This window comes from Emiliania huxleyi, assembly GCF_000372725.1.
Source record: "Emiliania huxleyi CCMP1516 chromosome Unknown EMIHUscaffold_119, whole genome shotgun sequence".
Taxonomy (NCBI): Eukaryota; Haptophyta; order Isochrysidales; family Noelaerhabdaceae; genus Emiliania; species Emiliania huxleyi.
In genome coordinates, this window is record NW_005201403.1 from 230,057 (window position 1) to 242,743 (window position 12,687).

Consider the following 12,687-nt stretch of genomic DNA (forward strand, 5'->3'; position numbering starts at 1 on the left):
GCAGGGAGGACGGTGTGTACCACTGACTGGCTGCGGACTGACCTGCAGGTTGATGACGTCGTCGAGGAGCTGGGGAGATACAGATATGGGGAGATATGGGGAGATATGACCTGCAGGTTGATGACGTCGTCGAGGAGCTGGGGAGATACAGATATGGGGAGATATGGGGAGATATGACCTGCAGGTTGATGACGTCGTCGAGGAGCTGGGGAGATACAGATATGGGGAGATATGGGGAGATATGACCTGCAGGTTGATGACGTCGTCGAGGAGCTGGAACGCCAGCCCGAGGGCGAGGAAGTAGTCGCCGAGGGCAGCCTCCTGCGTCGACCACTCCTTCGTCTCAGTGACGGAGTGAGTGTGTGTGAGTGATTGTGTGTGGGCTGCTCCGAGGGGGCCCTCTGTGCGATCCGACGGGTAGGGGGGTTGTGCCCGGGCGGTGTCCGGTGTGGAGTCCCCTTCTGATCCCGCCTGGGATGTTGGGTGTGAGGTTGTGGCGGCTTCGATCCCAAGGGGGGGAGCTGATCCCACTCAATAACCAACTCTCAGGGGCAGTAGGTGGGCGAGCTTCAGGCACGCTCATCTCGATCGTCAAGACGTCGCTACGCGCGGTCTTCCGCGGGGGGAGCTGCGTCGACGGGTGCGGGACCGCGGCGCAGCCAGTGCCGCGGCGAGGCCTCCGGCTGTTTGCGGCGGGCGGCTTGCTGCTCGCTGCATGGCGAAAAACTCGTCTCGCTACACGCCAAGGGCTTATGCTCTGGCGAGACGTGAGGCGCATGCGCCCAGGAGGGGAGGGGGCATGTGTAACGACACTGCTAGAGATGCCTTTCGGGGCCCAGAGATAAAACTTCTGTGATGCCATGCGTGACCTAGTAGTGTCCCCAGCTATGGGCGTGTCCACGTTGGAGCCAGGTGTGGTGTGGGCGCGAGAATAGCTCCGCCGTTCATGGAGGCAACCGATGCGAGTCGACTGGTGTGTGTCGTCGTGGTTTCGTATCAAGAATACTCACTCACACACTGACGGAGTGACTGAGAGAGGGACGCTTTCAGCAGTCGCCAACCACGGCCTCCTGCGCGCATTCACTCCTCGACCAAGCAACCGGCTAATTCACTAACTTCAGTGCCGAGGGCGGCGGCTTCCTGCAGAGGCTTTTTTGTCTCAGGCGCCGTGCCCAATCTTACCTTCGCGCTGGCAGGTGGGGGCTTGAGCCAAAACTCAGGCTGCGGACCCCGTGTTGCATGTCTGACTGTCACTGTGCGATTTCGGGGTTGTGCGTTGATGTGAACAGCGCCTTTTTGCCCGCCGTGAGTCGGAACCACAGTGTAGATTCATGTCTGTGCTTCTGCTGCATGCGTGGCAGCTCACCGCCCCTTTGGCCGGAGCGGAGCTCGCGAATCGGTCGGCGACGCCTCCGGTTCGAGCGCTAGTATACCGGGGGGGCGACGCGGCGGCGGCGGCGGCGGCGGCGGCGGCGGCGCGAGAGGGCAGCGCTAGCATACACCAGATGCGATCCCTGCAGCAGGCACAGGCACCGTACTGGCTAGCGCCGGTCCAAACTGGCCCGCGAGAGCCGCAGTGGCTGGCTCCGGCCAAGCAAGGGGCTTGCAGGACGGCCGGCGGCAACCAAGGGTCGTACATCGAGAAGTGGGGCGTCACGGAGAGCAAGTGCGGGGAGGAGTGCGTGACTACTTATTCGCATGAGTGCGTGGTGCGCGCCGCGGCAGGCCCTCTCTCCGCCTCGGCCGCGCGCGCGCGCGAGTCGCCTCTCCCTGCCGCGGGCATACAGGCGTGGGAATTCACGGAGGTCAAGCCGAAGCAGTGGGTGTGCGAGCTGCACAAGGACCCAGTCAAGTCGGTGTACCCGATCCCGACCTCGCGCTGCTACATCATCTTCGCCCACAAGTCCTCCTTCGGAGGCGCCCTCTCGATGCCCATGCAAGCGGCAGCCCCCGCCGCCGCGGCGGTGGTCCCCACGCCTCAGCCGACGACCAGGCCAAAGGGCAGGCCAAAGGGATACGTCGAGCGGCCGCCGCCGCCGCCTCCCCAGCCGCCGCCGCCGCCGCAGCCGCCAAACCCGCCGCCGCCGTTTCCTCCCCCGCCGCCCAACCCCTGCCTTCTGCTGGTTGGCCCTGGTGCGGACCTGAGGGCGACCTCTTCTGCCTCGGGCAGCGGCCTCGCCCTCTGCTCCCCATGCTGTGACGGTGTGCTGTGTGTGAGCAGGGGTGCCTGCACCTGAGGAACGCAGACCTGCGATACGCCGACCTCTCCAAGGCGAGATGGAGCCGAGATCGACCCGAGATGTACCCGAGATCGACCCCTCAAACAGCGCACAACACAACACACCGACCTCTCAGGCACTCCTCGACGGCCTCGACATCTCCGGCGCTAACTTCGCCGGCGACCTTGACCCGCGCCCACCCCGCCCCCCCCCCCCTCCCTCTCCCTCCACACGCACCTCGTGCACGAGAGGAGGAGGAGGTTCCGCACACACACCACTAGGCAGCAAGCTGTCCGAGGCTTCCATGACGGGCGTCAACGCCACCCGTGCTAACTTCTCGGGGGCGGTGCGTGCCCCGCCTGGCCCCCTCCTGGCCCCCTCCCCTCCTGGCCCCCTCCCCTCCTGGCCCCCTCCCCTCCTGCCGGGGGTGCTTGGCGGCGTGTGGGGGCGAGGCGTGGTGTTCACGTGAGTGGTGCTCGCGTGAAAGGCGTTTGACTCCGCGCCCCTGCTAACCTCGGATTGCACGAGGGCGGCATTCAGAGGCGCTCCCCCCCCCCCCCCCCTCCTCCTCCCGTGCCCTTGACGAGAGCCGGAGACCTGTTACCCGTTGAAAGAGCCGAGAGGAGCCGAGAGGGGCCGAGGTTAGGCGCGATGCTCGACAACACTGATTGGACCGGCGCGACCATCAACCATGTGGACTTCACCGGCGCTTCCTAGACACTTCCTAGACACTTCCTAGACCATCAACCATGCGGACTTCACCGGCGCTTCCTAGACACTTCCTAGACACTTCCTAGACCATCAACCATGCGGACTTCACCGGCGCGCGGCTCTCGCAGTTTGGACACACTCAGGGAAGGGAAAGGGGGGGGGTTGACTGAGTCCGGCCGCTGGCCTGCTGCCTCCCCAGGGGCTTCGATGCAGATGATCAACATGCGGAGCATCCGCGGCGCTAAGCCGATGGGAGTCAACGTCACTTTCGACAGGGCGATCATAGTTCGTAGTTTAATTAGCAGTTAATTAGCAGTTAATTATCAGTCAACGTCACCTTCTCAAAAGGCGATCATGAGGGACGCCTCCATCACCGACTCCGACTTCCCGTACGCCTCCTTCGACGGCGCACAGCTGACCGGCATGTGCGCCTCGACACTTCCTAGACACCCCCTAGACACTTCCTTCGACGGCGCACAGCTGACCGGCATGTGCGCACATGCACATGCGCATGTGCCCGAGATGCACCACAGCCTCCCTCCCCGCCCCCTCCCTCCCCGCCGCCTCCCTCCCCGCCCCCTCCCTCCCCGCCCCCTCCCTCCCCGCCCCCTCCCTCCCCGCCCCCTCCCTCCCCGCCCCCTCCCTCCCCGCCCCCTCCCTCTCGCGAGCCTGCGCCACCCGTAGAGCCACCCGTAGAGCCACCCTCTCGTAGAGCCACCTCCAGAGGCGCCCGTGCCCTGTGCACGACACAGGCGCGTCGAGGACATGCAGATGCCGTTCTCGACCTTCCGAGGCGCGGCCTTGGCCATGGGGAAGGGGCGGGGGGGGGGGGGGTCGTCAATGAGTCTCAGAAGCGGACGAGCCATCAGCAGCTCGGCCACGGACTAGGCACGACCTTCGACGGCACCGGTTTCGTCGACTCCAACTTCACGGGCTCGATGATGCAGGGCGTCATCATGATCCGGGTGCGCGCGTGCCGGAAGGGGCAGCCACTCCGTCGCTCGCCGAGCCCCCCCCCCCCCCGCCCCCGCCCCCCCTAACCTCGCCAGTCCGACGTCGAGAAGCTGCAGCTGCAGAACGCCAACCTCAACGGGGCGACTCTGCGCGACTGCAAGCTGCAAGAGCTGAACATGATCTCCGCCACGTGCGAGCCAGCCGAGACCCCGCCCAGATTGACGTCGCAAGAGAGCGGGGTCCTCCTCGGAGCCACGTGCCTCCCCCCCCCCCCCCCCACACTCCCCGCAGGGCGGTCGGCGCCGACTTTTCGGGCTCGGTCCTCAACATCGGCTGCTTCGACAAGGCAGACGTGAGCTACTCCAAGTTCATTGGAGCGAGCGTCCCCGACTCGACCTTCAACAACACAGTCATCAAGGGCACCGACTTCACGGGCGCGCTTGGCACGTTGAAGGCAGACTTCTACCATGCGATCGGGGTGCCCCTCGTGTGCGACGGGTGCAACTACCCGGGAAGCGGCTTGGCGCCCCTACCGGCGCCGGTGGGTCAACACATAGGCTAGTTCCATTTCACTGTGGCACAGCTCGCGTTACAAAACCTTGATTTGACCACATTTGCGCGCACTATTGTACCTCTCGGTGCCTTCCAGAGGCAGCTGCGGACCCCGCCGAGTGGACGGGCGCACACAGCAGGTGGCGCGGAGTGCACCCCCGTCCACTCGGCGGGGTCGCAGCTGCCTGCCTCTGCGCGTCCTGGGGAGGTACCAAATTGTCGCCGCCGGAGACGACTCGACGCCGCTGAGATCGGAGATCAAGCTCTGACAGGTCGCACGTCGCTCCTTTGACGCCGACGTGACTCAACCGTGCAGATCACATCAGGACACGGTCTCGACGCGCTCGGTACGACGCCTGCGACCCGTCTTGGGTCAGGTGGCACGACGCTCATCGCGCCTGCCAGGGCTGCCGTGCAGGTTGCCACGACGAGGTCGAGCACGCTTCTATACGCTCGCCCAGCCTTCCTTTCCATCCCATTAGGCAGCCTGGGAACGGTGGCGGCCAGAGGCAAAGCCTACGAGGGTGGTGGAACCACATGTCACGGCTACTGCCGGCTCGACCCCACGATAGCCTCCGAAGGCTGACTTTGCGGCACCATCATCGGACGATGTCGACGAGTTGGGTCGCTCTCGCGGTAGCCAGGTAGCCCCCCATACTAGTAGCACCGGCCATGGCCGCAGGAAGCTCGGGGGAGGGCGCTGGGAGCAACACGGAGCTCCGTTGGACGCGTTTTCAAGATTAGCGTGTCAGAGTGAATTGGAACTAGCCATACCAGGTCGGTTGTGAGCGGGTCCGGGGCGTGAAACGGAACTTTACCTTATTAAAGTTTAAAGTAGGTTGTCTGTTTTAACTTTTATTTAGAGCCCCGTAGCCCCACACGGCGCTCGCGGCTCGGCGGCGGTGGTTGTTGTTGCGCTTACGGAGCTTTGTTTCGGACCACGCTCGAACTGCAGCATACGGCGCGCTCAGGGAGGTTTCGGAAGCCCGCATGAAATGCGGTCAGTTCCCCCCAGGTTTGACTGCGTAGGTCGCGGAACTCGTTAAGACTTAAGTACGCGTGCCTTTCTGCGGACTGCGCCTCCGTCTGCATATCGGCTGCCGTGCTCTGCGGCAAGAGTTGTCTTTCCGGAAGATATCGACGATTTTCGAGAGCCACCCGCTTGGGAGCGATTGAGCGCGTCACGGAGGACTTCAGGTTACCCCTGAAGCTCCTCTGGCGATCTCGCTCCCCATCGATCTCTTCTTGCCGTACGGCTCGGTTCCTGTTGCTGGCACAGAGCTCCGTGCCAGCCTCCCTCCAACGTGATGGGAAGGAGTGAATCACTTCGACGGATCGACCAAAAGTGGTCCTTCGCGGTTTGGTCCCTACTCGAGTAACCAAAAAAGCACGATTCTGAAGTTGGGTGGGCCCTCAGTCAGGGCCCTCAGCGCTCATGAGCTTCTCGTGGCAAAACCTCAACCAGGAGTGTCGATGGGATTCTTTTGTGGTCTGCCGGTGTGTGTGCCAGTCCGCCAAAGAAAGAAAACACGCGGCAAGGGAGGGCCAGTCCCAGAGCATTTGGCCATTTTTGTGTGTCTCTCGGCTCACAAGCCATTGGCCGTCAGGTACTGTCTACTGAGCGCGCAGCTGGAGGTGGCGCGGTCCGAATGTGGAAGGTCCAGTCGGAAAAATACGCGGTCGAATTTGCGCCGACCACGGCATTGCCCTTCTCGCTGGGCCGACTCGACGGCATGCCTCGCTGCGTCTCGCGGCAGCAGGCCACGCTCGAGCCCGCTCCTGACGATGAGGCGCGACTGCTGCTCACTTCGCGCGGCCACGCTGAGACGGGCGTGCGCACGAGCAACTCCTGGATCTGGCTCCGGAAAGGCGAGTCGGCAATCATTGCGAGTGGGTCGGAGATCGCACTTACCTGCGGCGTGCCTCCCAGCCGTTCAGTTCAAAAGCCCGAGGAGCCGCTGGAAAACGTAGTGCTCAAACTCGTTGCGTTACAGTCTCCTCAGGCAGCCATGCCGCCACCAGCCCGCTCGCCGGCCACCGGCAACGCAGCCTCGCGCACGGAACCACGGTACAATGCGTGGGGTTCTCCAATCCGCTCGGACGATGACGACGAGGAGGAGAAGGATTCGCCGCCAGCGAAGCCCCCGCCGCCCGAGTGTCCGTGCGGCGCCGGAAGTTTCGTGGAGAAGCTCTCCCGGAGTGAGAAAAACTACAATCGCCGCTACTACGAGTGCCCTCGCCGCTACATCGCTGCCGGTTGTCCCAAGAAGCACGACTTTGAGTGGGCCGATCTCTGGGTCGACCACGACACTGCAGAACGGCGGAAGCGGTCGAGATCGGTGTCTCAGAGCAGCAACGGCCGGCGGGATCAGTGCCACCGCTGTCTGCGCTTTGGCCACTGGGCGAGAGACTGCCGCATGCGCTTTTGACGCGCTTCACAAAGGCGTCGGGTCGAGGGAGACGCCACATGAAAGGCACACGGCCAGAAGGCAGTGCGCGGTTGTGCGGAGTGCTCCCCTGGGTGAATGGGCGCACGAGTGAATGGGCGCACGAGCCGCGGGGGGAGGAGCGGGCGAGGATACGGACTCCAAGCTCGAATCACCCGCGCTGCATGCACAAGAGGATCAAGGGAAGACCGCCGGGGAATATGGTCTTCCAGTTTCGGGTGCTGGCCTGCGTGTCTCGTGCGTGTCATATCGGCCGGGGGCCTCGGTGTGCTCACCGCCGGCTTCGCTCCCTTTGGCGGCACCGAGGAGGGTGCACTCACTCCTCAACATACGGCCCTGCGCGGTTAATAAATGAAAACGGTCAAACTCTCAGACGAGATTGGATACTTCTCGTGCGTGTAGAGGGATCGCGTCACAACACGACACAGATGAGTAGAGTCAAGAGTGGTAAGTGTTGTACGGCATGGGGCGCGGCTACTGGCAGTACAGAGTACTGCGAGCACCGGAGCAGGCGCACATCGCTTACCCTTTTACACCTCATTCCGCGGCATTTTTTCGAGGAAAATGTAAATGATCCTTGTCTACTTGGAGCTACATGAGGATTGAGGTCATGTCTCATGGCACATATATAGGAGACCCTGGTGGCTGGTGCTGGTCGATTCTCCAAGATATTGAACTTAGTTTGGGTTTTGTATATAGCCGATTTGCGATTTCCCCATTCGATTTGGTTTTGCTCGCTCCCCGTAATGCGTAAAGCCGTAGTGCCGAGGGCCGAGAGAGGAGAGTCTCTCTCGCTCTTCACATGTCTGTCCTACACGTGAGACTCAATAAGTACATCATAGTACCACACGCTCGCTCCCTGAGTGTGCACAGCGGGCTTACTTCAGCCACTTTTGGAGGAACGAAAAGACCCGCTGCTCCATATACACGCGGTCCTTGAGGCTGCGCGGCGAGTGCCGCTCCTTGGGGAAGCACAGCAGCTCGTAGCTCTTCTGTGCCTCCACCATCGCCTGCGTCAGCCGCGCCGTGTGCCGGAAGTGCACGTTCTCATCCATCAGTCCGTGCACGAGCAGCAGCGCGCCCTCGACCCCGTCGACGTGGCTCATCACCGAGGACCGCTCGTACGCCTCCGGCGCGGACTGAGGCGTTCCACCCATGTACCTGCGCGCGAGACAGGGGCGCGGAGGCGGGCAGCCTTCAGGGCGTGGAAGCGGGCGGGGGCTCAACGGCGCGTCGTCTCGAGGCGCGCACCGCTCCGTGTAGTGCGTGTCGTAGCCGTCCCAACTCGTGACGGGTGCGCCAGCCACGGCGCAGCGGAAGGTGGACGGCGCGCGCGCGAGGCACATGGCCGAGAGGTAGCCGCCGTACGACCACCCCATGATGCCGACGCGGGCGGGGTCGGCGAGGCTCTGTGCGACGGCCCACTCGACGGCGGCGACCTGGTCGTCCACCTCGAGCCTCCCGAGGTCGCCCTTGATCGCCCCCTCGAAGGCAAGACCGCGCCTGCCGGGGCGCAGTGGCGGGGACGACTCACGGGGGCGAGGCACGGGGCGGTGTCGCGCAGCGGGGCGTAGCGGTGGCGAGCCCGTAGCGGTGGCGAGCCTGTCGGAGCCGCGGTTGTCGCACTTGAGGACGAGGAAGCCCTGCTCGCGCAGGAACTGAGCGCGCAAGTCGGCGGTGGCGAGGCTCCAGCCGTTCTGCACGTACTGCACGTGCGGCCCGCCGTAGCAGGAGACGACGGTGGGGTGCGGTCCGTGACCAAAGATCGACTCGTCCGGCTCGTAGACCGCCGCCTGCCCAAAAGTTCCGGGAAGGGTCCTGGAGAGGTCTAGGAGGCGCCTCGCCGTGCTCGCAGACCGCCGCCTGCAGCGTCACGGCGCCGTCGCTCGAGGGGAAGGAGACGAAACGCGGCGGCCGCAGGACCGCGCCGAGCGACGCCACGCGGGCGTCTGCGGCGCGGGCCGAAAACAGCACCTTCTCGGCGGCGGCGGGACGCGCGGAGGATGCGGCTGGCTGCGGCAGCGCTGCGAGTGCGGCGGCGACGGGCTCGCTCGCGGACGAGAAGGAGTCCACGAATGCGGAGTGGTCGTGCGAGAGGGCGATGCCTGGGCGGTCAGCCGAGCGCATCAGCCAGCCAGGAGGATGAAGGGGAGACGCGTCCGAGAGGGGTGGGCACCGGAGTGAAGGCCAGCCTGCGCGGTCAGTCTCTCTGGCGAGGGGTCGGAGCCGTCGCATCTGACGCGGTAGAGGTGGCGCTCCTACTAGCACATCGTTAATTCACACAGCACCCATCAGCCATTGGAGACGTGACGCGGCAGAGGTGGCGCTCCGTGTACTCGCCCGCCGCCAGCGGACCGCCGTCAGGCGCGGTGCGTGGGTTGCCCATGAAGTAGACGTGTCCTCGCTCCTCGTCTACCGAGAGCAGCTCCTCCACACACCACTCGCCTACAGGGAGACCTGGGGAGATGTGGGGAGATGCGGGGAGGCAGAGCGGCTCCTCCGCCGCCCGACCAACCGCTCGTCAGCGCGCGCAGGCAAGCGCCGTCTGCAGAGTGCACGTACAGGTGGCGCCAGCCTAGTCTCGGCTGATCTCGGCTGACCTCGGCTGATCTCGGGGAGTCGAGACGTGCAAGCGGCGCAAACCCGTGCGCTCCGACGCCCACACCAGCTCCTCTCCGCCTAGTCTCGACCGATCTCGACCGATCTCGACCGATCTCGGCTGACCTCTGGCAGCCAATCTCCGCCCGCTCGCCGCCCAGAGGCGCCAGCATGTCGTGCAGGTTGACCCAAGTGTCAGACTGCTCCGTGAGGACGGTGCTTACGCGCCCCGTCGCTGCGTCGCACCGCAGGAGCGCCAGCGAGCGCTGGTCCCGGCTCTCGACCTGCGGAGTGTCATTGGTGTGAATGATTTATTACCTGTTATGCAGAGTGGGCCGAGGAGGCGAGAGGAGGCCGAGAGGAGGCGAGAGGAGCCGAAGTGAGCCGAGAGGAGCCGAGGTGAGCCCGAGAGGAGCCCGAGAGGAGGAGGAGGAGCGGGCTGCTGCGCCTGCACGAGCAGCGAGCTTCCCCCGCAATCCCACTGCACGCGGGCGAGGTAGCTGTCTGCCCCAAACGGGCCGGACAGGTCGAACCACGTCGGCGCCTCGCTCGGCGCCGCCTCCTCGCCCACGTCCGCCGCGCCGCCGGCCTGCACCAGTCCGAGCCGGACCTGTTGGGGGGGGCGGCCGGTGAACCGTGGCACTGGCTCGTGGCGCGTGGCGGGCGGGCCGGCGGGCGGGCTCCTTTGGGTTTGCTGCGCCCGCGAAGGGGTAGTGGTGCTGCTCGTTTTGCTCGTGCGGCGAGTCGACGCCCGCGTTCATGATTGCGAAGGGGGGGATGTGAGACTCGTCCACCTGTGGCGGGTCCAGTCACCAGTCAGCCCAGAGAATCCTTCGACAGGACGCGAGGGCCAAGGGGAGCTCCTCTGCCCGCCTCCTCAAACGCAACCAGCGCCCCGCCGCCCGGCGAGGGCCAGTAGCCGCTGTACCGGCTCATCTCCTCCTGCGCGCAGTAGTCGGCAAGCCCATTCGACCTCCCCTCCTCCCCGCGCGCGCCGAGCGTGAGGCGGCGCGGCGCGCACGCGTCGGCGGCGGAGCCAACCTCGCAGGCGCAGACCTCGCCTAATCTCGGCCGATCTCGGCTGATGTCGGCCGATCTCGGCCGACCTCGGCCGATCGGCCACCCTCGCAAGCAGGTCCTCACCCCCCCAGACGAAGAAGCAGCGCGCGCCGTCGTCGGACAGCTTCGCGTCGAGGAGCGGGCCGGTCCCGACCTGCAGGACACGTCCGGGACATGTCACGATCCGGCGGTGTGTATGCATGCGAGGAGCCGGCCTGAAGTCGACCTCGGGAAAGGCGTCTGGGTCGAAGAGACGACGAAGGCTGTCTGCGGAGCCCTCTGCGACGCCGTCCTGGCAGCAGCGAGGTTGGGCTGAGGCGTGGCGAGAGGGCAGCGACTCGCACCCTCCTCTCGAGGCGCGCCTGGACAAACAGAGCGCCGTCCATCGGCACGAGGAGGCGGCAGGCGTTCTTCGCCCAGCTGTACTCGGTCACGCCGGTCGACATGATCCTCGCCCGCTCGCGGCGCAGCGCCTCCTCCTTGGAGAAGCTCTTCTCCTCGCCAGAGCCCTCGCGTGGAGCGATCACCAGCGACGTGCTGCCCGTCTCCCGGTCGTAGACGTAGAGCTGGCGCGTCAGGCTGGCGGCCTCGACGCTGCCGAGGTAGGTCACGTACCGGTCGTCTGGCGAGAACTTCACCATGCTGAGCCCCTGAGCGCCAGGCCTCGGGATCGCTGCCACCTCCTCAAAGGTGAGGACGGATGCGGTTGAGAGCTGTGGCACGAGCGAGGCTTGCGGCTTGATCCCGACGGTCATCGCCCGCCCGACGGCGACGAGAAGCGCAGCTGGCAAGCGGCGTTGCATTTCCAGCGAGCCGAGGCAAAAAAAATGCGATGGGAGTCCCGGATGGCGCGTCCAAATCCTGCTCGTGCAGGTGGGGACCCTGTCCTCGTCGCATCCCGCGTTGGCGTGTTTGTTTTCTTTCTTTTACTCACACGGGACTGAAAAAAGAATATTACCACGCAAAATCCAGGGCGACGATCGGTGTCCCGGGGGCGGCCGTCATGTGGCGAGGAGGGAGGACGACAAGTGCGCGTCGTACGGGTCGCTCTTCAACTTCATCGGCCAGTCGCGTTACGAGTGTTTGAACCAGTCACTTCGTCGTTGGGAGGTGGGTCTAACCCCACCGTCCCTGCCGACGAGCCTGGGTAGTGCACGCGGGAGCGATCGCACACCCTTTGTTGACTCGTTACTTTTTCGAATAATAAACGCTATCACATGCTAAAGCGCCACACCTCGTGGGACTGATGTTTTCGTAAACGTAGTCGTGGCCCCCCGCTAACGTCGCACGAGTGCAACCGGTAGCTCGTCTCTTGATCCTCTTCTTGATTGCCATACAAACTCTTGCGTGCCGCGGGCATTACAACATATTCAATGCCACTGTACTAAGGCTACAGTGCATTCCTCACGCTGCTTTAACAACCACTTGAACGTCTCAGACGCATTCACAGGCAATCCTAAAGCTGGCATTGCGTGCCACTCCACAGCAAGGATATCGAGCCCGCACACAGCAGCTGGCTGTGTGACAATGACATGCCGCAGCACTTTGTACTCATGGCCTTCAATATCCAACTTGACGAATACGAAATCGCTCGCATCTACAATCTGTGCGAGGAACGACGTGGCATCCATTGTGTGCACCGTTTTTGGCACGAAACCCTTGCTGTCAGAGATAGCGACCTGGCTGTTACTATGCCATCTTCCCTTCGCATCTTTGTAATGTTCCGCTTTTGAGCTCTCGAGGCTTGCATCCACGCCTGCACCCTGCATTTCAACGTATAAAGTACGATTTGTGGTGCTGCTCACGCTCAATGCAGTTCCAACGAACAGCTTCACGTGGTAATCCCTGGAAAGTCGCTGCTCATACAAACTCAAGCGAGTGCTCCATCTTGGGTTTGCCTCAAAGCCATAGTAGCAGTTCTCCCGAGGCCGTGATTTACATTTGTGTAAATTACGGGACTGCTTCTGGGAGAGCCGGTCAAGCGCTGGATCCCGCCACCATTTCATCAATGAGCTGCCATCGTTCAGTCCAACGTCGACAAAGGTGCATTTACAGCGGCAAACGCCGAAATATTTTTCATGCAGCGTTGATGAACGCATGCACGAACCAATGGAGAGTAAGGTCATGACCGAAGTAGGCATCCGTTG

At 63.8% G+C, this 12,687-nt stretch overlaps 3 protein-coding genes across 3 annotated transcripts; 2 read left to right on the top strand and 1 right to left on the bottom strand.

The window, feature by feature from the left end:
• Positions 1-1,505: 1,505 nt before the first annotated feature.
• Positions 1,506-5,022, top strand: EMIHUDRAFT_224749 (hypothetical protein; the record flags this gene model as incomplete). Its single annotated transcript, XM_005790721.1, has 9 exons — positions 1,506-1,709; positions 1,788-2,018; positions 3,144-3,215; positions 3,279-3,355; positions 3,793-3,895; positions 3,992-4,074; positions 4,176-4,425; positions 4,753-4,783; positions 4,919-5,022. 9 exons carry the CDS (start codon positions 1,506-1,508, stop codon positions 5,020-5,022), a joined length of 1,155 nt encoding a protein of 384 aa, XP_005790778.1.
• A 1,063-nt stretch (positions 5,023-6,085) lies between these two features.
• Positions 6,086-6,865, top strand: EMIHUDRAFT_224751 (hypothetical protein; the record flags this gene model as incomplete). The annotated part of the gene is made up of 1 exon (XM_005790722.1): positions 6,086-6,865. The coding sequence occupies one exon, from the start codon at positions 6,086-6,088 to the stop codon at positions 6,863-6,865; it is 780 nt and encodes a 259-aa protein (XP_005790779.1).
• An 831-nt stretch (positions 6,866-7,696) lies between these two features.
• EMIHUDRAFT_466891 (hypothetical protein) lies at positions 7,697-11,343 on the bottom strand (the record flags this gene model as incomplete). The annotated part of the gene is made up of 13 exons (XM_005790723.1): positions 7,697-8,044; positions 8,135-8,386; positions 8,510-8,676; positions 8,741-8,857; positions 9,322-9,328; positions 9,399-9,458; positions 9,527-9,765; positions 9,936-10,070; positions 10,117-10,275; positions 10,355-10,542; positions 10,625-10,694; positions 10,767-10,832; positions 10,885-11,343. The coding sequence occupies 13 exons, from the start codon at positions 11,341-11,343 to the stop codon at positions 7,762-7,764; spliced, it is 2,202 nt and encodes a 733-aa protein (XP_005790780.1). The 3' UTR covers positions 7,697-7,761.
• Between the last annotated feature and the right edge of the window lie 1,344 nt (positions 11,344-12,687).